This window comes from Amborella trichopoda, chromosome 1 (assembly GCF_054954075.1).
Source record: "Amborella trichopoda isolate Santa Cruz 75 chromosome 1, AtrichopodaSantaCruz75HAP2 v2.0, whole genome shotgun sequence".
Taxonomy (NCBI): Eukaryota; Viridiplantae; Streptophyta; class Magnoliopsida; order Amborellales; family Amborellaceae; genus Amborella; species Amborella trichopoda.
The window spans coordinates 58,875,510-58,901,672 of NC_142336.1; the positions used below are offsets into that span (position 1 = coordinate 58,875,510).

At 33.9% G+C, this 26,163-nt stretch overlaps 2 protein-coding genes across 8 annotated transcripts; both read right to left on the reverse strand.

Moving 5' to 3' along the window:
- Positions 1 to 214: 214 nt before the first annotated feature.
- Positions 215 to 6,010, reverse strand: LOC18440651 (Protein phosphatase 2C family protein). Of its 7 annotated transcripts, none has more exons than XR_002282054.2 (4): positions 3,686 to 6,010; positions 1,275 to 1,406; positions 1,010 to 1,127; positions 215 to 734 (listed from the first exon to the last, which is right to left on the reverse strand). XR_002282054.2 is itself a non-coding variant. In XM_088849679.1 (2 exons), exons 1-2 carry the CDS (start codon positions 4,622 to 4,624, stop codon positions 1,269 to 1,271), a joined length of 1,077 nt encoding a protein of 358 aa, XP_088705805.1. In that variant the 5' UTR covers positions 4,625 to 6,010; the 3' UTR covers positions 1,176 to 1,268. The 7 variants fall into 7 exon arrangements, 1 of the variants encoding a protein (XP_088705805.1); XR_002282055.2 differs by having other exon boundaries at positions 215 to 719; positions 1,202 to 1,406; XR_016042697.1 differs by having other exon boundaries at positions 1,202 to 1,406.
- Positions 6,011 to 23,746: 17,736 nt separating this feature from the next.
- Positions 23,747 to 25,478, reverse strand: BUD2 (Adenosylmethionine decarboxylase family protein). The gene has a single exon (XM_006850787.3). The coding sequence runs from the start codon at positions 25,208 to 25,210 to the stop codon at positions 24,179 to 24,181; it is 1,032 nt and encodes a 343-aa protein (XP_006850850.1). The 5' UTR covers positions 25,211 to 25,478; the 3' UTR covers positions 23,747 to 24,178.
- Positions 25,479 to 26,163: the final 685 nt, after the last annotated feature.

Genomic DNA, 26,163 nt, shown 5'->3' on the forward strand with positions numbered 1-26,163 from the left:
GATCTCTCTGTCTCTCTCTCAGAGTACACACACCTCTAATGTAACAGAAGATCAAGATAAAAAGAACAAGAACATGATAAGCCTCAAGAACTATGAACTATCGGGTTACAAATGGTTCGCACCCATATGATACATGAAATTGTAAGCTGAATTCTTTGAAGACTATGACTGCCAAAGGGGACGGGAACATAATAAAGAAACGCAAGGCCAGAGATCCCTCAAACCTTTTTTAGCATTCTCATATTATTTGGATTTTCTGATATTTCCCATTTGTGGATCATTACAGCTATTGTAAGTGATTAAACATCCAACCATAAAGATAGATGACTATTTTTTTCTACAAAATTCATTTTCCTTAAAAGAATATTTGCAAATAATTCTTGTCAGATCACAGTCGCCCAAAATCATATTTACAATGAATTACAGTGGGATGAATTACAGTGTGCAAGGGACCACCTCCATCTGGCTGCTCCATTGAACCTTTGGAGACCACAGCTATATGGATTAGTAGGAATAGCATTTCATTATGGCATCAAATATTCTTGGACATGCAAAGGGGATCCTTAGAACTTCATCAAGGAGATGCCAAGTCTCACTGGCCATGTTTAAACGCAAGAAGCCTGCAACTCATACATGAGTAGAAGAGAGATTCTCTTCAAGCAGATTCACGGTGACATGGATTGCTATACGAACCATGCCCAACATCTTTCTCTGATGCCCTGTTGTCCCACCATCTGATATTAATCAATAAAATGCTAAAGTCATACACACACGCTCTCTCTCTCTCTACAGACATGCACACACGCACAAAGAAAAAGAGAAATACACACATTCAAACATCAATTTATGGGGAGTAAACCATTATCCATATTAAGAACGACAGCTATTGGGGATTGCCTCGAAGTACATGTGGCTCTATCTCTTTAACTGCAATGTGAAGCAGAAGAACGATGTAGATACTTGCAGAAGAAATGTATTTCATAGTAAAAATACTCAGAAAAGAACTTACAACATGATGGTGCTACATTGTTATGGGACATGACCGATTAGATTCTCCCAGTTTTGCCACCCGCATATTTTGTATGCTTGTTCCAACAGCTACAACTGACTGGTGAATCTCAAGAAAGCTGCAACAGTTATTAATAATCTTTGAGAGTGATATCATGACTTAATTACTCCCTTGAAGTTATCTATTGAATACCTATAGAAAATGAATATAAACATCGAGATGACTTTTTGTTTTCCAATGGGTGGTTGGTTATCTCATATCATACACTGCACAGGCCATCGACATGCACTATGATGACCGTTATATCATCTGTTCGATTCTCATGCTCTAACCATAACTTGTATGATTCTGCAACAATAGCAGAACAGGCATCGCGAGGATCTTTATATTTGGCCACCTGCATACACAAAGTTAGAATGCATCAGACGACAGATCAATGAAATTACCTATAGAGGAGGTGGCTAGTCCCACTTAGTAACACCATTGAGAACGGGCACACAAAAAAAATTAAAACATTAACAGGATGCATCGCTAATCTACTAAAAACCAATTAAAAAATTTGGAAAAAATAAAAAATCTTACAGAAACCCATTTCCCATTTCTTTCTTCTTCTTTTTTTTGTGTAATTCAGTGGGGAAGACAGGCCCATTTCTTTCTTTCTTGCTACTTGCTAGGTTAAGAAACCTATTTCAGGGAATACTAGAAGCCAATTGTCAGCACACTCAAAATGGGCTTATAGCTATCTAGATACTCATGTCCTGCAGTTTTCGACACGAATTGCCATTTGACACCGAATACAATGTTCAAAATACGTGCAAAATCTGCACTGATGTCGTAACCAGACCCAAGCAGCATGCACTACATATATGCCCTAATAGTTTTCTCTCTATCAATTCGGATATAGTTTATTCTGTTACCCATTCTTTCCTTCCAATGCTGTCATACCAGTAAAACACGCCCATCTATTCTTCCTAACCTAAATCAGTACGTGGTACCAGCACCTTTCCACTATGGTCCCACCTATAATGCTAAACTTTATTGCTCTTTCAGTCTTCTGACACATTTCACGCGCCTACAATATTTGAAACCCCTCGTCTCAAACAAATTAGTAGAGCCATCCTTTCAAGGGAGTTCAATCCTTATGTTTTTTCTGGCATGCTCTGTCTGTCCTTCAATTTGAACACGTTAATAGGGAAATTCCTCCTCATGCAGGGGCTAAAAATATGTTTTTTCTGGCATGCTCTGTCTGTCCTTCAATTTGAACACGTTGATAGGGAAATTCCTCCTCATGCAGGGGCCAAAAATAAAGAGAAAAATTGTAGTTAGGCTCAAACTGTTTAGTGCTTCAGATCTCATGCGTTTTAAGATTTCTTATTAGCTTTGTACTTCTATGTCCTCTTATTAATTTAATATTTAATTAACATACTGTTGAGTGTCGATAATTCATGAAATCAATTATCAAATTCCCAAAGCACCCTATGTGTTTTGTCAAACCTTTCCATTTAAGATTAAAGGGAGAGTGAGAAGCATGCAGGTCATTCTTAATGAACAGAAAGTCATATCATATAAAAGTTTCTCTTTCTTTCATCTTACAAAGCCCAGTCAAGATAGGTGATTGAGCTGCTGTTTCAGACTTGATTCAGCAACAAACCATTTTAATAGCTTCCAATTTTCCCAACTTTCTAAATTAACAACATAAGGACATCTTTCAAATAAGTAGCCTAACGGAATGAAGTTTCTAAGAATTGCCCCAAAATAATAGCAAAAGAAATAAATGGTCAGTTAAACGACGCAAGTAACACCGTCAATGATATTTAAGAACTAAAAAAGTTTAAAGAATTCTCAATGTTTGCCAAGACAAAAGAATCTACTGATACCATGATGTCAACCAACCAAAGAATAAATGAACAAATGAATCTCAGGACATCATTAGAATCATATTCTTGTTCTTCCTTCATCGGTAACCCAATGAATTGGATATTTAAACAAATTCCTATGTGTTTTTCTCCTGTATTCTGGAAGACCAAGAGAAAGGACTAGGTCCAAGAAAAGAACTGACCCTGTTTCTTTGTCTCTTAACATGCAAAAGAAAAGAAAAAGCTCATTGGTTTTCTTATTACCAGCGAAATGCCAAAATATGATCACTGAAAATCTTGCTTTTCTTCTATTAATCAAAAGCCAGTAGTGGAAACATGACATTCAGTTCAAACAAAATATGAGGTTTCTCTAAAATCTTGAAAAAGAAAAAAAGTAAAGAAAAAGGAACCTGGTTTCCTTATTTCCTTTTCCTAGTGTCTAGAGAAAGCGGTCAAATTTGCTTCATCCTTTCAGAAACTTATATTCTCTTTCATGTGACAACTAAAGCTATGGTCAGAATTAAGATCAGTGAGATTCTTATCACTCTCTCCCAGCTAAACAACATCGAAAAAAGCAAATATCCAAAAATGTTTTCTTTATTCTTTTCCTTTTGTATAATTTAGAGACTACTGGAGAACCAATTCAGGTTCAGAAGAATTGCGAATAATATCTTTATAGACAAGAGATTCATTGTGGGCCTCCGCTGGAATTAATGGCATCATTTATCTTATAGCATGTACAGGTTGGAGCATCATTTCAAAACTCTCTTACAACTCAATAACCAAAACAATAAGCAAAGGAAATTTGAGTTGCGCTTACCATATCAATGACTGCTTGGCTAGAGAGAAACTCGAAAACCCCATCACTTGCAATCACAAAGAACAGATGGTTGGGTGTCAGCTGAACCTTCAAAATCTCAGGTTCAGCAATCACCCCAATCTTCTCAGCAACGCTATCCCCAACACTCCGGGTAAATGCAGTTCCAGGATACATCACATTAGGCATCCAAAGTCTCGGTGGATCCCCATCACCATTCTCTTCATTTCCCCAGTCTTGAATTTTGGGGTCCTTTAACCCCTCCAATTGATCAACACTCAATACTCTAGCCCCACAACTCTTCACCCTTTCACACTCATCCTTACGGTATGGGGTTTGATCCTTCGAAAGATCTTCAGCCAAGATTGAATTCCCACCCTTAAGTGCAATCACAGCCCTTGAATCCCCCACATTTGCCACAAAAAGAGTGTTCCCATGAACAAGAACAGTAATGGCAGTTGTACCACTCATACTATCATCTATATCAGTAAAGCTATGAAGCTCAGAATTAGCCGCTAAGAATGCAGAGGTTAGGGCCTCATCAGGTTCATCAGAGAAATTTGGGTCGTTAATTAGGAGATCAAATAGTCTACGCTTGACAAAATTCGAACACTCTGTGCCAAAATGGCCATGACCATCAAAGACCCCAAAGAAATGGAGATTTGAGTTACCTTTGATTTGGGTTTCTATAATGAAACTGTCTTGGTTTTCTTTATCCGGTGCATCTGGGTAGTAGCCTCTTTGCGCTGAGAAGGAGTATCTAAGAGTGTAATTGTGAGAAGGGACATGGGCTAGTTCTACTGAGCTTCCTGTAAGCATGTGAAGGCTATCACCACCATGATGGTTTCTAGCATTGGCTTCTGAAACTGAGCTATCTCTGGGTTCTTTACCCTGAGAGGAAGGTTCGTATTGTTTGCAACAGCTTCCATGGACACAACCCATTTCTCAATAGTGGCAAATTTTGCAGGGAAATGATGGTTATGACTCGTTGGGTTAGCAAGGGAGAAAGTCTTAGAATACCCAAACTCAATCTATACACTTCCAAACCAAAGAATTTGCAATGGCAGTGACCCGTTCACGTTCAGGGCTCTGAGGCTATGAAGGAAGAAGCTTTCAGGGGCAATGATCGTGTGAAACCAATGGCCTTCTGAGCTTTTGAGAAAGAAACAGAACAATTGCAGGAAATGGCTCCTAATCTAATGTTTTTGTGAGAATCAAAGAAAGGAAGTTGGCGTTTAGTGATCCAAGAGACTGAAGTTCTCTCAAGATTGGGAAAGATTTTGTAGGTATTTCCCTAAAGAATGGGAAATGGCCATGAAAACTTGGGGGCGAATGAGCTAGAAAATCAAGATCTTTGTTGGGTAATGACCAGAAAGGGTTATTTATTAAAGTGCAACATAATTTACTTATCGGCAAATGATCCTTTAAAAATGTTGGGGGCTTGTGAGCTCAGAAAACAAGAAATTTCCAGGGTGGTGGCCCTAAAAACAGAATTATGAAAGCCTCCAAAGAAGGTGATTTCTACCCAAGAAACCCTGAAAATTAAGGGCCTTGTGGGCTTGAAAACAATTACATCTTTAATGCAATGAGCCTTAAAATGACGGCTTCGTATGCTTAAAACCAAGAAAAAAAATGCAATAAATTTACTACAAAGAATTGGGTTTGGTGCAATTAACCCCTCCGTGTTTGGAATTGACAAACTAAGAATTGACAGGAAATGACCCAACAAAGGAAACCTCCGTAAAATTGAAAAGCCTTTTAGAAGAATGACCCTAAAAACTGTGGGCTTTTTGGATTTGAATCCCGACAAACATGGGGCACCATGATCCTATAAAATTCAGGCCCTTATGAACTCAAACAAAAATCTAGAAATAAAACCAACGGATCCCCAAATCTCAGGATTGAACCCAAACAAACTTGTGGGCAAAGACCCTTAAATTAAGGAGACCCTCAGCACAAAACAAAAAATTTCTCGCACTAAAAAACAAGGACCAGAAAGAACCAATGGTCATGAACATAGAAACCAAGAAATTTCAAGTGAAAGGACCCTTAATACTTAAAGGGCCTAACAATCAGGGAAATTGCAGGTGCAGAAGGAAGGTCCTCACTGAATTAGCCTTTGGGAAGAAAACCCAAGTTCTCTTTTGAGGCACTTTATCCCTCCATCTGTGAAAGGCCTATGACCCTATAAACAAGGAGGCTACATGACCCAAAAAGAGCAGAGGGCTAATATTTCCACCTGGAAAGTACAGATTTTCATGAAGATTTTGGGGTGTTTTTTGATCATGGAAATGCACAGTTTTTTTAGCAGCTTTTCAGAGACCCCATGTTTTTGGGGGCCTCGAAAATTTCCTTTTTAAAGGCAGTGGCAGGTCCCTAAGAGATGGAAATAGGCCGTACAAAGAGCAAGGGCAATCTACAACGGTGAGATGCAGTTTTTCTTGTTCATAAAGAAAACACGGATCCTTTGCCCTTGAGCAAGGAATTGATGAGAGAGGAAAAGTGGGTCCCTTGGGGAAAGCATGGTTCTAGGTTTCTCATGGGATTGGTGATGTTTTATGGGGTCACAGCTATTAAAATCAGGCAAAAGTTTATACAGAGCCGACGCCCTGGACAGTAAATTTGAGCCTATCTCCAACATTTCATTAGAAGAGGTCGTTTGGATGCTCAAATATCTTCAAATTGATCATTTTGACATCAAGATGCCTGGACATGAAAAAAAAATGGATTGCAAGTTTTTTGTTAAGGCATTTTTAGACCATTAATTTTCAAGATTTTCAAGTTTTCATAGATATCTCGATCTACACTATTTTTGAAGTTTTAAACTTCATAAATAAATATAAAACTATATTTTAAAGCTATCACAAAGATTTTCAATATTAAAACCATATTTCTCGATACTATTTGAAGATAGGCTCTAATTTGATTGTTTGGCGCCTAGGCTCTATACTGCACCCTTCAAATTAAGGCCAGGTTGCACTTAAAATTGAGGTAGGTAATAATGAGACCATTACTATTGTATACTCTAAGGCCATAAATCTCTTGTAACTGTATGAAATCAGGTAGTTTGAAGTGTGCCATTGATCAAATAATGTCTTAGATATTCAATTTTTTGTGAAAAATAACACACCCCTTTGTTTGGATTTTATATATGATGACTAGGTGTAATTGTGACTTTTTTGTACCAAAAATCGACAGATTTTTTATGTTAATTTCTAAAAATTAAGGTTACTAAAGCCTAGTGTTTTATAACCTGAATTTGAATAATGAATTGGTTACGCCAAACCGATCGTTGAGAAACCGATGGGAATGCCAAACTGATCCGTTAAGAAACCGATGGGAACCGGGCAATTCCAAAGGTCTTTAAACCCATACAGTTTTGAGCAGGCTCGCCGGTTGTTAGATCAAGTCTTAGGCAAAAGTAAGGATTCTAAGGTCATGACTATGAGAGATAACTTTCCCAAATCAGACTCACTTTTGGAACGTCTTTAGCACACCCTTGAAACGTAAGCCCAAAATCATCCTCATTTGGTATTGGGGAGGATGGATCAGATTTATCTACATCTCCTAAAAGTAGTATTTCCTGCCATGATTGTTAGTGTTCTCTTTCTCCCTACAAACACACATTATATGTACTAGCTGTGGGTAGTTCAACAATCCATGCATCTCCTTACAATTGGTATTTAACATGTTTATTGGTGCTTTCTCTCTCTCTCTCTCTCTCTCTCTCTAGGCACTAGACTTTCCACAAATTTTATAAAAATTTATCACTGGTTCATATAAAAAATTAGGGAAAAATGTGTAACTTTTCTCTCTGTTATTGTATTACCTATCTAAAGTTCTAAACATATATTGGGTATTTATTCTCCTTCGAAATCCAAGAATATTGCATTGCTTTCTTTGGATAAAGAGTTTATGATCCCCAAAACCTGAGGATGGGTCCCATAAATGTGAAGGCTTTCTTTTCACTGCAAGAACCTGTGCAAGGGACAAAAGAAAGAAGGGGTCTTTCTTTGTGGCTTTATGTTAGGCCAAAGTATTTTCCGAAAAAGAAAAAACTTTTTTATAGCACTCTCCCATGGAGCACATTGTACACTTGCTCTCTCGGGTAAAAGACTTATTAAGAGTATTTTTCTTACTTAAATTTTGGTGGTTCACTGAGTATTTTCCTCGTAAAAGAAAGATTTTGAGTTTCTAAACACTTAGATTTGACTCTCTAAAACTTTGGATGGTTTCCATTAGATGTATTTTACCCGAGGGAGGGAGCATGTAATCTTTTGATATTTCTAAAAGTTCGTTACTGTTGGGAGGTATTTTATTTTTCTCTTGAGATCTTGAGATTCTTGACAACACTTATTGTTATCCAAAAGCTTCTTTGGCATGAAATGAGAAGCTAATGGAATGGATAATATAGTTTTTAACGCACTTGTTTAGCATATGATTGATCCCCTTACATTTAATTGGGTGGTTGATGTCATTTTAAATCTCTTTCCATTTGTCATTAATTTATTCTTAATGATTACAAAATGGTAAGCAAACAATTTTCCAAAGTTTTAACCCACAAACAGTTGAAAATAACTTTAAACTTTTTCTTTTTAATTTTTTTAAAAATAAATCTCACTAAATGAGACTATAACATTTGCTATAGTATTAAGTTCATCACTTTATCATATTATATTTTTCCAAGTAATTATCTTTGCCTAAGTCAATTGGAAATTACATGGTACTGAAATGCTCATTTTCATTACATATTTCTACTGCACACCCACTAGTTTAGATGGCCGAATTACCAATGTTTGGTTGTTAAGATTATTGCATTGAATAATAAAGCCAGTTTCTTTGGACTTTTTTAACACATAATACACTCTCATTTCTTCCTCAAAAGAGGTGGTACGAATAATAACACAAATACCTGATGAGGTTTGAAAAGGGCTGGGCTAGCCTTGGTCGTATCCTAGCTTTAGTTCCTACAGGGTTGGCCTGACCACAGCCGGGCCCTGATCGGGTGGAAGAGGTGCTGGCCCTTTCAGGGCTGGTCCAAACACCATCCAAGAAAATAAAAGGTTAGGCTCGGTTGAACTGGTCCATCCTTATTGTGGTCTTAGCCCAAGGTGGGCTTAGACATGGGTTTATGTTGCCCCATCCCTTGGGCCACATTTTGTGGCCCATACCCGGATTTTTAGGGCTGGGCCACCCGACCCGACCTATTGCTAACCCTAGTTTGAATGTTTGTGAATGCAAAAGTGAATGCTTCCATGATATTGGACACATTTATTTTATGAAAGAAATCCCTATTCCTTCCTATTCTCTTTAATGAATGATGTCGAACTGTTGGTCTAATTGTCTTGACTGCAGATCGATGCTTTGGCCAATACCGTCTAAACTAAAATTTGGCTATAGTTAAAAATGATCAAAATCAATGTCTAACTGATTTAACCAGTCATATCAACTTTTTTAAACTTTCGATAAAAATTTGATCCCTAACTACGAGAATACGTGCATTTGCAGCAAAAGGTAGAGATATCCTTTACATCCCAATAAATATGCATGTGTGTGTTAATGAGATACAAAAAGGCATGTGCATATTTAAAGTATCAAAAAGAAAGAGTTTGTCCCTCACATGCATCAAGTTCTTTTCCTCCTCAAAGCACCAAAGCATGCGTGTTTGGGTCTAACTTTTTTTCTATTCACTTTTCTCTTTAACTTTCTTAATTTTTCCTCTTTTCTTTTCTCATAATTTGTTTGATAATTTTAGAGGCAAGGGATACGGAATTTCATTTATTTCAAAGCAAAGGAAGCTAAGGCATTATTTTCTTCAAAACCAATAAAGAGTCCAAAAGATATTGTATAACACTATAGGGTTTATATTTAAAGCTTCTTTTAATAAAGGTACCTCCTTAAAAATTTGTTCAAGCCAAATTAACTATGTTGAGGGTTGGAAATCCTGAGCTACCAGAGGCATTTTGTTAATTTGACCTATTTCAGTGGTTCGAGCAAAATAATGAAAATAATCCTAGTTATCTAAGGTTGGGAACGCAAAACTATTAAATGAATAAAATGGTGCTAGTTCTGTATTACTAACCCTAAACTATGAGGGATATTCTAGTCATCTGATAGTATTGTGTTCCTAATCCTCAACAACCAATTTGTTTTTTTTTTTTTTAATTGTGGCTTAAGCCATATAAGTGGGCCAAATAACTAAAATGCAATGAATCTTAAAAAATAATTTGGAAAAAGTTGAAAAATTTCTTTTTAGGGAGGTATCTTTATGTAGTGAATATTAAAACATGGGCAATTTGGAAGAAATTAACAATTTACTTTTACACAATTTGTTGCTCCAATAGACGATAAGATGGGAGTAGATTTAGGTGGCCTGGCCAGGTACAATACGATGGGGTAGATTTAAGTAAATTGGCCAAGTAGAACGTAGACCTAGTAAAACACAAGTTAGGAGGTGCGAGTTATTTCAAGTGGAAAGCTAAAAAAAAGCAAGGAGAAGCCCAAACAAATATAGTTGGAAGTAGTACAAAAATATATGAGACTGATGGCCTCACTGATGGCATGACCCTTGATAGAGCAGTATGGTAGATCATAATTCGTGTAGTCGATCCCAAATAGTTGAATGGGCTATGATGATGTTGATAACTGAAATCTTTTGAACTTTTTAATAATTTTGTAAGATAATTTGAGCTCTTCAATAATCTCCATTTTTTATTTCTTTAGCTTATGGGGGTAATTTCTCTTAAAGAAGTTCGTTTTACGAACACAATTCAGGTCATAAATACATAATAAACGTCTTCCGGCTGGATAACACGGCTGTTACGAAGGTAACCACTGTACTCATACGTTATATAAAGGCGGTAGCAAAGGTGTTTTTGGAGAAAGCAGTACCATTTGTTCAATAAAATAGCTGTTATATAATTAAGTAGGACAAGCAATATCGGATTACTACATTTTATATAAGGTTGTAACGCACCTCAAAAATCTAATAGAAAAGAGTGTTAAAGTTTGAAAACTTTCCAAATGATTATCTCGACATTGAGATATATGGCATACATAAAAAGAAAAATTTTACTTCCTGAAAATAGTTCATCATATAACAAGTTATCTGAACCGTCTATTTTTAAGATTTTGAATCGTTCATAGATCTGCTCAATTTGCATCATTTTTGGAAATTAAAATTTAAAATTCGTGTTGAACATAGATTTTCAAGCTATCATAAGGTTTTTGACACCATTACATCTTTCGATAAAATTTAGAGATGCGTCTTACTTGTATAGTTTAAGATGGAATCCTTTTACACACCTCACCAACCAAAAAATGCCACAAAACTAGTCATGGCTAATATTTTTTAATAACTCAAAATAAACTCCCTCTTTTTCAAAAAATGAAAATGTCAATTTTCTCCGGGAGAAAAAAAAGTATTTCGTAAGGCCGCGAATGTATACAACCGCATTTCAAAACTTGTTACCACATTTGGCGCCATGAACTATGCAAAGGGAAAAGTTTATATAGAGCCTAGGCTCTAAACAATCAAATTAGAGGGTAACTCAAAACTTTCATTAGAAGATGTTGTTTTGATGTTCAAATATAATGAAATTCATCATCCTGACATCAATATGCATGGATATGAGAAAAAATGGATTTCAAGTTTTGAAAATAGTGCATCTTGCAATGCATTTTTGGACCGTCAATTTTTAAGATTTTCAAGTTTTCATAGATTTGCTCGATCTACACTATTTTTAAAGTTTTAAATTTTATAACTAAAGATGAAAACATAATTTAAGGCTATCATAAAACTTTCTAGCATTGAAACCAAATTTCTCGGCACTATTTGAAGGTGAGCTCTAATTTGATTGTTTAGAGCATCGGTTCTATACAAACCGCACCCCTATGCAAATATATCATCTCCACCTCAATGATCATAGAATCAAGAAAATAATTTCAAGCCGTAAACCAAGCCCTAAACTTGATCAAGCCTTAAACTTGATCTCTTTTATAACTAAAGATAAAAATATAATTTAAAGCCATCCCAAAAAGTTCCAACATTGAAACCATATTTCTCGACACTATTGGAAGGTGGGCTCTAATGTGATTGTTTAGGGCCTTGGCTCCTTACAAACCGCACCCCTATGCAAATCTATCAACTCCACCTCAATGATCATAGAATCAAAGAAAATAAATTTCAAGCCCTAAATTTGATCCAACTCTTGTTTAGATTGTTTATTTTAGGTCTTTATAGATCCACCGGTCAAGGGTCCAAAAGGATTTGCGAGCCATCACGAGGTTTTATGTCACTAGATCGATTTTCTAGCAAGCGTTTGTGATGCAATTGTAAATAATCGTGCTCGTGCCAAAACCTCATTCAATGATAAAGCATATTTTTAAATTATGGAAAAGTATAAAATATGATTATTTGCCTTTAGCACAATGAAGTCCATTATTGGATGTGAAGTTAAAGTACACAATCCCTTAAATCATTTCCTCGCTATTTCCCACCTTTTTCTCATTATTTCACTTAACCAAGCTCACGTAAGGCACTCGATGGATTTATTCAAGAAAGAAGTTTCTATACGGCCTAGGCTCTATGAAAACCAAATAAAGCCTCATCTCAAATCCTCATATGGAAAGCACTTTCAGCCACATAAATATAGACTATTTTTTAGCGTTTGAAATCCTTATTTTTTTTACAACCATAATGTTCAAGTTGATATGATCGATATAAAGGTTTTCTAATATTTGAATTACAATTTTTTATGAGCTTTTAGGTGAGACTTTACTTATTTTGATAGAGTTACAGCCCTTATCAAACCATTTTCCTTTATTTCAAGGAAAAAGGAGTTCGTGGTACAATGAGGCCTAATTGTACGGTTGGTACTAAAAAAAAAAAACACTATTTTTAGGGATTTCGCTGAGTACCAAATTCCAAAATCATCTTATTCACCTCTAAGTTAAATAAAATAACACCAAATATACCTCAAATAATCGAACCAGAGTTTCCTATTCAAATTTGGCATGAAACATAATCAAATGATCCATGATGAGATCTAGGGACTTTAGAGATCAAAATCGCTCCTTTTATTTTTCGGGGAATCAGAGATAATATTAGAATTCTGAAGTTACAGAAATCCTTATAGGAGTTTTCTATATGTGATCAAATGTACATTCTAGTCCCACGGGATCACAACGTCCCAATGTCTCATACGGTTCAGATCTGGTGGCTAAGCGCAAGGGTGTTAACAGGGTTTTTTCGGGTTTGGGTCGAAGACGAGTTGACTCGGTCCTAATTGGACCCAGACCCGACCTGAACCCTTGTCAGGTCCAAGTCAATTGCATTGGGTTAGGTTGGATAGGGTCTGGATAAAAGAAAAATTAGTTGGGTCGGGTTGTGTTGACCGTGATAAGCTCCAAGATGGACTCAAAACCAGACTCGACGCTAGTTGGTTCTAGTCACGTGGACCCGAGGCCACCCATAATGTCCTATACTTGGGTCACACGGAGCCCTGTTGGGTGGACCCAACCCAATTGCCACCATGAGTTGGGCGATGTGGTCTCGCCCAACTGTGGTATTGCACATTACCGATTTCTTTGTAAGTTGTTTAACCAAATCAATCGTTAATCTAAATTGTTACAATCGGTTGATTCAAACCTGATTTCGGGTTTTAAAACACTAATAGCATGTAGAGTGCGAATTAAGGAAAGAGATCGAAATTTTGTTTGTGAAAATCACTATTTTATGAATTTATTGTTTTGGGTTTATAATAAAGAAGAAATATATAAAGAGATCATTTACTTTTAATACAAGGATATCACAATTATTTATACCTGTCAAATTTTAAAGTGAGTGGTTGTGAGTGTATCATTAAATAAACTCAAAGTTCAAAAAATAGTTCTCGAACTTTATGACACACTCTAAACCATACCACCTTTTAACATTGAATACTATTAGCAATTGTGACCTCTTTGTGAGAAAGAGATTCAAAAGTCCGTGCAATCGTCGGACGTCATGAATCAGCATTCGACTATGGAACTGGCAGACTTCGCCACGTGAGGTCATTCGGTTCATTCAACTCTCGGGAACCGGCAGACCTCGCCATGTGAGGTTATGAATCTCATTCAACTTGGGAACTGGCATTTGACTATCATTCGACTCGGGAAGCGACAGACCTCGCCATGTGAGGTCATTCGGTTCACTCGACTCTCGGGAACTGGCATCATGAATCTATCAGTCGACTCAGGAACCGACAAACCTCACCATGTGAGATCATTTAGTTCATTCGACTCTCGGGAACCGGCATGTGAGGTCATTCGACTCTCGAGAACCGGCATGTGAGGTCATTCGGTTCATTCGACTTGGGAACCGGCAGACCCGTGCAATCGCACGGACGTCATGAACGGGAGATTCATGACGTCATGGCCCGCCGATTCTTCAATGGGTATTTTTGTAAATTTTAAAAATTACAGAAACCTAAAAGTTCACACACCTCGTCATATGACTCTCCTCACTTCGCACATGTTATCCTCGTTGGCTACAAATATGTATTTATTCACTATAACTTCCTTCTACCTTTTCGATGTGGGATAATGTGAAGGTATTAACTTAAAACAATAATATATTATAACTTTTGTTTGTGCTTTTAATATTACTAAGAAGCATGTGGCTTACACATTACCACGTGCCTTTTGCATGTGGAGGGCGTTGGTTTTGAATCCCCTTGGGAAAAAAGGTTCTCTTATCTTGTCAAATTTATCAATTATTTTTCAATCCCCTCGGGAAGAAAGGTTCTCTTATCTTGTCAAATTTATAATTTTTGACATCAAAATTTTTTTTTATAAAAAAACTGAAATGTCAAATTTATTTTTTTGACGTCAAATTTTTTCTTATAAAAAAAATGAAACGTTTCTTTTATCAATTTAGCTTTTTGTCAAATTTTTTTCTTATCAATAAAATAAAAATTATAAAAAAAAATGAATGGTTCTTATCAGTTCTTTTTATTGTCAAATTTCTTTTTTTTGTCAAAAAAATAAAAGGTTTTTGTCAACAAAAAAAAAAAGTAATAAAAAGTTATTGTCAAAAAATAAAAATAATATAAAAACAAAAAAATACAACAAGTATTTATTGTCATAAGAAAAAAACGAAAGGTTTTTTTTTTTTAATCAATTTCACCTTTTGTCAAATTTTTTTCTTATCAAAAAAATGAAAGGTTTTTTTTATCAATTTTGCGTTTTGTCAAAAAATTTTCTTATCAATAAAATAAAAATTTCTTATATAAAAAAATGAAAGGTTCTTATCAATTATTTTTCTTAACAAATTTCTTTTTTTTGCCAAAAAGATAAAATGTTTTTATCAAAAAAAAAAAAAGTAATAAATACTTGATAAAAAAAAGGTTCTCTTATCAATTATTTTTCTAGTCAAATCTATTTTTTTGATGTCAAATTTTTTTCTTATAAAACAAATGAAAGGGTTTTTTATCAATTGCGCTTTTTGTCAAATTTTTTTCTTATCAAAAAAATGACAGGTTTTTTTTATAAATTTCACTTTTTGTCAAATTTTTTTTGTTATCAATAAAATAAAAATTTTCTTATAAAAAAAATGAAAGATTATTATCAATTATTTTTCTTGTCAAATTTCTTTTTTTGTCAAAAAAATAAAAGGTTTTTGTTAAAAAAAAAAAAAACTAATAAAAAGTTATTGTAAAATAAAATAAAATAATACAACAAGTATTTTTTGTCATAAGAAAAAAATGAAAGGTTTTTTTTTATCAAGTTCGCTTTTTGTCAAAAAAAAATTTTATCAAAAAAATGAAAGGTTTTTTTTTTTTTATCAATTTTGCTTTTTGTCAAAAAATTTTCTTATCAATAAAATAAAAATTTTCATTTAAAAAAAAATGAAAGGTTCTTATGAATTACTTTTCTTATCAAATTTCTTTTTTTGTCAAAAAAAGAAAAGGTTTTTGTAAAATAATAATAATAATAATAAATAATTGATAAAAGAAAGGTTCTCTTATCAATAAATTTTCTTGTCAAATTTTTTTATTTGATGTCAAATGTTTTTCATATAAAAAAATGAAAGGTTTTTTTATCAATTTCGATTTTGTCAATTTTTTTTCTTATCAAAAAATGAAAGTTTTTTTTTTATCCATTTCGCTTTTGGTCAAATTTTTTTCTTAATAAAAAAATAAAAAGTTATTGTAAAAACAAAAAAAAAATTTTAAAAAAAATAATAATACAACATGTATTTTTTGTCATAAGAAAAAAATGAAAGGTTTTTTTTTATCAATTTTGCTTTTTGTCAAAAAATTTTCTTATCAAAAAAATGAAAGGTTTTTTTTATCAATTTTGCTTATTGTCAAGAATTTTTCTTATCAATAAAATGAAAATTTTGATGTAAAAAAAAAAATGAAAGGTTCTTATCAATTACTTTTCTTATCAAATTCCTTTTTTTTGTCAAAAAAATAAAATGTTTTTGTCAAAAAAATAAAAATATAATAAATAATTGATAAAAGAAAGGTTCTCTTATCAATTATTTTTCTTGTCAAATTTATTTATTTGACGTCAAATGTTTTTCTTATAAAAAAAATGAAAGGTTTTTTTATCAATTTCGCTTTTTGTCAAAAACTTTTCTTATCAGAAAAATGAAAGGTGTTTTTATCAATTTCGCTTTTTGTCAAAAACTTTTCTTATCAGAAAAATGAAAGGTGTTTTTTATCAATTTCGCTTTTTGTCAAATTTTTTTCTTATCAATAAAATAAAAAGTTTCTTACAAAAAAAAAAATGCAAGGTTGTAATCAATTATTTTTCTTGTCAAATTTCTTTTTTTCTTCAAAAAAATAAATGTATTTTTTCAAAAAATAAAAAGTAATAAAAAGATATTGTAAAAAAAAAAAAAAAATACAAAAAAATAATATAAAAAAAAGTATTTTTTGTCATAAGAAAAAAATGAAAAGTTTTTTTTAGCTTTTTGTCACATTTTTTTCTTATCAAAAAAATGAAAGGTTTTTTTTTTTTTTTTTTATCAATTTTGCTTTTTGTCAAATAAAAATTTTCTTATAAAAAAAAAGTAAAATGTTCTTATCAATTATTTTTCTGATCAGAATTTTTTTTTTGTCAAAAAATAAAAGGTTTTTGTCAAAAAAATAAAAAGTAATAAATAATTGAGAAAAGAAAGGTTCTCTGATCAATTATTTTTCTTGTCAAATTTATTTTTATGACGTCAAATTTTGTTCTTATAAAAAAAAATGAATGGTTTTTTTTATCAATTTCGCTTTTGTCAAAAAATTTTCTTATCAAAACAATGAAAGGTTGTTTTATCAATTTCGCTTTTTGTCAAATTTTTTTCTTATCAATAAAATAAAAAGTTTCTTATATAAAAAAAGTGAAAGGTTCTTATGAATTATTTTTCTTTTCAAATTTCTTTTTTTTGTCAAAAAAATAAACGGTTTTTGTCAGAAAAATAAAAAGCAATAAAAAGTTATTGTAAAAAAAAAATGTTTTTATAAAAAAATAATAATACAACAAGTATTTTTTGTCATAAGAAAAAAATGAAAAGGTTTTCTTTATGAATTTCGCTTTTTGTCAAAAAAATTTCTTCTCAAAAAATCGAAAGGTTTCTTCTTTTTTTTTATCAATTTTTGTTTTTGTCAAATTTTTTTGTTATCAATAAAATAAAAATTTTCTTATAAAAAAAAAATGAAAGGTTCTTATCTATTATTTTTCTTATCAAAAAATTGTTTTTTGTCAAAAAAATAAAAAGTAATAAAAAGTTATTGTCAAGAAAAAACGTACTTATAAAAAAATAATAATACGACAAGTACTTTTTGTCATAAAAAAGGTTCTTGCTAACAACAAAAAAAAATGTAAAACGACAAACATTCTTGTAAAAAAATAAAAGGTTTTTGTCAAAAAAACTAAAATGTTCTTATAAAAAAACCATTCTTTATTATAGTCCATGTATGATTATATACTTCAACTATGATAGTTCCATGATTTTGTTTTGTATGATGTAATTTAATGATTAAAATAAGTTCATATAGGGAAAAAATATCTCAATATTAACATATTGATAAAAAAAAATGAAAATTAATAATGTAGTACACCGATTTCTTATTGGATTTCTAAAAAGCAACATTTATAATGAATTTTAATAATTTTTTTAGATTTTTTTTACCGTTTAATCCAACCGATTTGGCCGATTCTTAATCCGGATCACCAATCCACCAATCCGGGTGGGTTTTAAGGATACCCGATCCAAACCACCAATCCGTTTTTTAAACCACTGTAACAAAGATAAATGTTTTCATTGTATACAATTCCTATGCAAAAAAGTTGAGTGCAAAAATTTGTGGGTGTTAATTATACCAATAAGAGAAACTATTTAACCTTTTGCATTTTTGCAACTATCATGTTTTATGAGTATTTTGAAACTAAATAAAAAAATACGAATAAAATATGATATAATGCATATCTTATAATCAATTTGATAAGGAAGATACTACACAACGCTTATAGGTAAAAATGAATAGTGATTTCGCTTACTCTCATCACTGTCACAATTGTCTGGTAATGTTTTATTTTTTAATTATTTTTTTTTACAAATCGAAATGATCTGAAATTTGAATCATGTGTTCATGAAAAATAGGCGAATATATGAAAAATATCAAAAAAATATTTTACATGAAATAAATTGATCAAAATACCCCCGAAAAGTTTTAGGGGTATTTTTGGTCAATTTTATTTTTACGAATTATTTTTTATATATTTTTATTAAGTACATCTCACTAATATGTACACACGCTACAAATTTCAGATCATTCTGTTTTGTAGAAAAAAAATTAAAAAAATAAAACATTACCGAACAATTGTGACCGTACGATGAACTTTGAACGATTATGAAAATAGACGAAATTACTATTTATTTTCACTTATATACGTTAGAAAGACTTTTCCATTTGATAAATGTCCCATAAATTTATCTAGAGAATTCGCGAGCACTTTGGGCATTTTTGCAGGTCATGTGCTGGTAAATTGGAAACTGATGGCGAAGTTTTAAAGTGGGGTTTGCATGCTCTCTCTCTCAGATGGGGTTTGGAGTCCCTCTCTCGCAAATGGGGTTTGGATATGTAAACTTTTTTTTTTTAATGCGTAGGGTTTCAAACCAACATCTTATTGGAGTTTTGTTATGCCCGACCATTCAGTCATTTGTGGTCCGTGAGGACACCATTTCCATCCTTTTTATAACTCTCCTTCTCTCCAGATCCAAAGGTGGTATATATTATAATGGAACGACACTCCTAGGAATTCATGTTTGTGGTATTTGTATGATCTCAAATTTTACACACACTCTTTTCATCTTAATAATCAATTATTAAAAAAAAAAAATTCAATTTGAACCCTAGATATGGCCAAAATTAGTCCCCTCCATAAACAAATCTAGACTGTTTATTTTATGAATTTCAAGATCTTAGCCTTCACAAACTCAAAATCATTTTTTCATTTTTTAACATCATTCGTCTAACGATAATAAAGCCATCCAAAAAAATTGACAATGAGAAAAATCCTTCTAAGGCTTAGATCTTAGCATCTAACCAAAATGAACGGCCTATGTTAATTGGGCTAAAAAAATACTTTTTAGATTGTGTTTTCAATTTTTTTTTTTTTTTTGATTGTTAATTAAAATAAAAAGAGTTTATATTTCAAAATTTGGATTAAACAAATGGTTATAAAATAAGTTTTTAAGATTGTTACGTCATATTACTATGAAACGGTTCCATGAAATCATTGCTCCCTTCTCTTTCTTCCTTTCCAAAAGTTTGATGCCACGTATTTTTGGAAGCGGCGCTCTTTTAAAGTTGTGTTTTAGAGAAAATTACAAATACTCTCAAAATAATACTTTTTAGATATCTTTCCCCCAACGGAGTGTTTTTTAGCAAATTTTACTTTAAGTCTAACTTTTCTATCAAATGGCCTCCAGGTATTAAAAAAAATGAAAGATAAATTGAAGACCAAAATACCCTTAAGAAAGCGTGCGGTCAAGTACAAAATAGGGGCAGTCTAGTACTTTGTTTTTGGAGAATATGCGGTCCGACAAAAAATAGAGGGGTCTGGCACTTTGGGCATGCGGTCCGGTGACTTCCGGAATGCAAACAGTCTGACACTTTGGGCATGCGAACTGGGAGCGGTACGGTACAATGGCCATTTTTGTTAAAAAAAAATGAATTTTTTTAACTTGCGGGGGTATTTGCCACAATTTTTTAATTTGGGATAAAAGTTGCTTAAAAAAACAAACTTGGTTGAGAGTGGGTTATTTAGAAAGCCTCCTTTTTAGGGGTTTTTGTAATTTTCTCCATCTTTTATCAACTACCATTTACAGGTAAAAGCTTACTGTATAAAATATTACTTTAAAATTGATAAAGTTTTTTATAAGGCCCAGGTTTTATGAAAAGGAAATAAAGCCTCATATCAAATCCTCTCGTTTGGAAAGCACTTTCTACAAAAAAAAAAACATATATGATCGCTCTAAAATCAATTTCCAACACCAACAACAAAATTTTGTTGTTTGAAACTTAAAAAATGAGACAATCTTGAGGTTCTGCGAACACTTGATTAAGGCGAAATGGATAGTATACACTATTTTTTGAGCTTGAAGTTCTAATGTTTTTTCACAACCACAATATTCAAGGCGAGATGATCTATATAAAGATTTTCTAATGTTTAAGTAGTAATTTTCGATAAGTTATGAGATGAGCTTGAGAAAAACAAGGTTAGTAAAAACAGGAGAGTTACAGGGTACGGGAGCTCACTCTCGCATTTCAACGAAAGCTCTCGTTCTCTCTTTCGAGTTTTAAAAGTACATTCTCTGTCTTTTCGTAAGTATAGAAAGCATGATTTTTTTTGGATTATCATTTATGTCACTCTATGACATCTGTAACATGATCTAATTTCTACCACAATTTAAATGGGATTATGAGTGTTTTTATTATCATCAACCCCTGACACCCTATCTAATTCTTATCGCAATTTGATTTGGACTAAGATCGCAATTTGATTTGGACTAGGAGTGTTTTTGTTATCATCAACATCTCCTACATGAATTTAACGGGAACTAAGAGTGTTGTCATATATGAAGACGACGTTTAGATGAGGTTTTGACAGAATTTGGCGATGAGGGTGTTAGTAATGTAATTTATATTAATTTTTTTTATGCATGTATATTATATCAAACCGAAGTTTATTCTATCCATTGGAAGACAATTCCTGCAGGGAGAGATATTCTTGTACTGTACCCAATTGAAGTTTGTACCTATTGATTGGAATATAATTTATATTGGGTGAGAAGGTTGTTTTCGAACTATGGTCAATTGCAATATATCAATTGGATGATAGATTTTGTAGTGAGAGAAAAATATATTTTCAATCGGTATTTATAATATTATATTGATTGTCGACTGAAAGATACCAATTTTTTAGACTGTGGTTTTGTAAGGTCTTTTTTTGTGCAACTCAATGACTCAAAAATTGCATTTTGATCTGGCTGTATCCGGAAAGTGTACTTGTTGAATTTTATTGAAGGGGCATTTACACTGATAAAAAAACGATTTCTTCTCGTGCCTCCCTCCCTTATTTTGATCCCATACCTATGAGAGTTTATGTCCACCGCAATGGATAGTCAACCACGGTAAGAATGCTCGTCAACCAATAGGATGCTCTCTCTCTTTCACATGGATTAGGGATGGCAACGGGTCAGGTCGGACTTGGACCCAGACCCAGATTCGTACCCATACCCGAAAAGAAGGGACCTAGACCTGGACCCGATCCAAAAATAAAAAATATATTCAAATATAATTATATGTTATGTTAAATATATACATGTATTATTTAAATATTATAACTAAAAATATATACTTAGATTTATTTAAATATTATTAAAAATTATATATTAGATATTATTTATATAATAATACTATTCGAGTTGGATCCACGTGGACCTAGACTGGATTAGTATTCGGGTCCAATATTTGGACCCAGATCCGATTAGTGTTTGGGTCCAATCTTTAGATCCATACCTGACGCACCGGGATCCAATTCTTGGACCCAAGTCGAATCCGGGTCCATTGCCACCCCCTACTTTGGACTGTCTCTCTCTACCTTCGCGCGTGCCATCAACCATCACTTTTTTAAATCCACTTTGTTGAAGAATATCATCATCTTTATTGCTTTCTTTGTCGAATATCGTTTTCATGCCTGGACTTCTCATTTCTTCTTGACGTTCACATTTACAATCACTAACTAATTAATTATTAAGTGACCAAGATAATACATGCGTGACAAAACAAAATTGCCAAATAATCCATTTCCATTTTCATTTATTTATTTAAATTGGTATTTTATTTCTAGTTTCATATCTAAATCATAATCTCATGCCTACCTAATAAAAAGAACATCTAATCCCATTTTCGAAAAATGCATTACATGCATAGTCATTGTATTGTTCCACTAAATCCATTGAATTATTTATCTAATTTAGTTTGAAATTAACTAAAATTTATTACTCATAGTATGGGAATTTTATCCAAATAGCCACGAATTATTTAACATTCTAACCATACCTTTTAATTTAAGGAATTGTCAACAAAGAGACCATGTGATCATAAGTTAAAATAGTTGCAAATTCGTGTAATGTCTATTATGGTATTTGATAAATTTCCCATTATTTATTTGTCTTCATAGTATTATTTTTTGGATATGGTTTTCATAAGGTTGCAACCTTAAACAATCCAATTAAAGTACACTTCTAAATTTTATTATAAATATAATATTGATATAAAGAATTCTTAGGATGGATTGAGAATCTATTTTTATCTCTAATTATAAAATTTTAAACTCTAAAAATAGTTCAACTCAAGTAGATCTATAAACACATGAAAATCTTAAAAATAGGAGGTTCAGATAATGTATTACAAGATACACTATTTGCGGACTCAAAATCTTTTTTTCTTTTCATATTCATACATCTCAATGTCGAGATGATCAATTAGAGTGTTTTCCAACATCCAAACAACCTCTCATGATTGATTTTTGAGGTGCACATTTAATTCTACATTTTAAAGTTGCAACCTTATGTAAACTTTTTCTTTATTTTTTAGAGAAATGATCCTATTGGACCGTCCCTCACCCGACCCTCCCCCGACCCATGTGTATAGAACTCTAAATGATCATCATTAAATTTAACATAGATCTATAGAAAAGTCCAATCCCACACCCATATGATACCTTTTTACGAGATATGTGCCTACCTTAATGGTGATCCTCTGAAGTCCTACACACATAAGTGGAGGAAGGCCTTATGGGATCATCACTCTATATTTTCTTTTGCTTATCATAATGCTAGACTTGCTCATCATTTTAGTTCCCTAGACAATTTTCCCAAACATGTCCATTGAAGAAAAGGGCAAACATGTCCATTGAATAAAAGGGTTGTATATTATGAAAGTATTTAGCATTGGAATAAGAAGGTCACATTTACTTATAACTATTTAATGTGAAATCGGATAGCTTATAACCATCTAATGTACAATCGGATAGCTTAGGTGTGTCACAAAGTTCGATTTTTTTTTTTTGAACTTTGAGCTTGGCTAGTGCAATTGTTACAACCACCCAATTTGATATCTAATGATTAAAATTAATCGTGAACATCTTGTACTTCAAAGTCTATTTTTTCTCAAAGATAATCACAAAAACCAAGCTCTAATAGCCATGTGTCATAATCAAGTTCTATAAAACTCGAGGTATTCAGGTTTGACCATGTTAAACAAGAAGAGAAGCTAAAAACTTTGACCATGTTGAACAAGAAAAGAAGCTAAAAACTGGGACTGGATGACTTGCAGACCGACTTAAATGACTCGGCGATGACTCACAATTTTTAAAATGAATAATTTTAAGTCATTGGAATAAAAAAACCCATTTATCAAAAAACTTACCAATATGGGAAAACCCTATCACATCCTGCTTCAATGAATCTTAACCGTCCATTTCCGGTTAATCCCAATAATAGGAGCACAAAAAGCATTTGTCTATGAGGCACACTAGTAAAATAGATGTCCAATTTACAAAGAAGCAATAAGCCCAAGAAGTGAAAAATATGCAATGGAATAAAAGTGGACACATTCTTTTGTGGACAAAGATAGAGGGGCACAACACAAATGCTCCCCACTAACCCTAAATTTCGATTCAGGCGTGATACATCAAAATGGTGAGGCATTATGAATGTGATGATCCCACTATAGGAGCCCTTATCCCCCCTCTTTCTCTCTCTCCTCTTTCTCTCTCATCTTCTTGTGATTAGTGTTAAGGTCAATTCATGTTAGAAATGCAACATAATATGGTCCCAAGTATGAAGTATCAACACCCTCAACTCAACTGTCCTCCTGTGGAACAAGCTCTCTCTCACTCTCTGTAGCCATGGCCGGGAAAAGACAGTCGCAACTCCATATTCCATGCTTACAACTCTCTCCGCCGCTCGAAAGCCTGAAAAACGACATTACCCCCACCGGGCACATCGACTGCACGGGCCCCACGAAGCGCCATCCCCATTGGCTCAAGAACTGTCGCCGCCTCCCCAATTGACCACTCCGCCCCTTGTGGGGCCCGTAATGCCACTGACAGGGTCCCGGGCCCAAAAACCCTGGCTACTCTTGCCAGAACCGCAGCCACTTCCTCCATCTCCTGGCCCTGGCCCAGGCCCAGGCCCACGCACTCGAAACTCGCGTAGCTGTATCCATTTTCCGGCGTAACATGAATCGTCGAGTAAGAGGACCCCAACAATCCGTTCATCGAGTAACCGCACGGGTCGAACGCGAAGTCGCAAATTACTGAATTCGCCCTTATGGACCCAATTCCCGACCTCTCAGTCATCTCCCTCCCCGCTTCATCACCCGATAGATAATTTTCGTGTCGGAAAAACCGACGAGCGGAGCTCCGGTCGAGGTCGGTCATGCACACTTCCATAGTGTACACCTCATTTTGGGCACCTGTCTCTAGCATGTTGGGGTCCCTAGAGGTGTAGACATGCCATGAATGTGAGGTCTTGGACCTCAAAACACTGGATTTTCTCTCGCTGAGTCTCGGGGGAAGGTCGTTCTCTAGGAAAGAGACCTCTTCTTTGAAGTTGGTGTGAGGAAAGGGTTGGGACTCCGGGAAAATGAAGTTGCCCCTGGTGTAGGTGCAAGAAGAGATGTAGTGCCCTAGTTTTTTGGCATGGTGGAGGAAGAGAGAGAGAGACTGTAGGAGGTGGGTAGTCCCGCAGGTCTTGATTATGATCTTAGACGGGTAGATAAAGAGGCTCGACTCGGACAGCACGTATGAGTCGAAGAATCGGTTGCCGAGTCCCGACACGATGGTGCATTGGGCCGCTTCGAGTATGCGGTTGATTTCGAATTGGCCGAGCCGTCTGAGGCCAGGGCCGTTCGGATCAGCCCCGGTGAACCGGAGCTCCAATCTCTTCTCGAAGCCTTCGAAACCGGACACCGCCATCGATCAAGAGAGAGATGTGTGAGGTAGGGAGGCAGAAGGAAGTAGAGAAGTAAGAGATAGAGAGGAGACGAGCGATAATGGATTTTGTGTAGAGAGAGAATTGTTGGGGGAAGAGAGAGATGATAGTTTGTAGAGAGAGAGAGAGAGAGAGAGTTATGAGGAGGAGAGAGAGGATTAAGAGGGGGGGATGTTGAGACCTGGCAATTGAAGTGGTAGAGAGAGAGAGAGAGGGGAAGAAGAGCATATAAGAGAAGAGTGGCACGTGAGAGTGGGGAAGAGAGAGAGGGGTGGGGGGGGGTTTTATAGGAGTGAGAGAGAGAGCATGCGTGCGAGGCAACCAAGGAGTGATATGATTGTAAGCAAAAGTAATGAGTGGGTCGATGATTATAGAGGGGGAGGTGAGATCCTCATGAAGAGGACATTAACCCACGCGCACTTCCCCTTTTCCCTTATTTCCTCTACGCAAATAATTACTAAATAAAATTTTCTATTTTTTATCGTTGTTATTTAAAAATACGAACTTAATTTTTTTTTTTTAGAATTTTATCAAAATAAACTATTTACCATTTTATTTGAGTTCCAATGCTTAAAATTTTTAGGGTATTTTAATGAAGCACATCTTATAAAAGGACGAGGCTCTAAACAATCAAATAAATTAAGTCGCGCCTCAAAAATTCACTACAAGGAGTTGTTTCACCTTCAATTCGATCATCTCGACCTAAAGATGTATGAAAATGAAAAAAATTAGACTTCAAGTCTTGAAATAAATGCATCATATAATATATTATCTAGACCATTAATTTTCAAGTGTTTATAAATCTGTTCGATTTATACTACTTTTTAATCTTTTAAATTTTATAATCAAGTACGAACATAAATTTTCAGACCATCATAAAGATTTCTGATACTAAAACATTATATTTTGGTATTATTTGAAAGTGTGTCTTACTTTG

What these genes read in the sequence shown, in the direction of transcription:
- LOC18440651 (XM_088849679.1), bottom strand. Translation starts at nt 4,624, where the DNA reads ATGGGTTGTGTCCATGGAAGCTGTTGCAAACAATACGAACCTTCCTCT. An exon ending in GCCAAGCAGTCATTGATATG is followed by an intron (nt 1,407 to 3,685) that starts GTAAGCGCAACT and finishes TTGTGTATGCAG; the next exon opens with GTGGCCAAATATAAAGATCC.
- BUD2 (XM_006850787.3), bottom strand. Translation starts at nt 25,210, where the DNA reads ATGGCGGTGTCCGGTTTCGAAGGCTTCGAGAAGAGATTGGAGCTCCGG.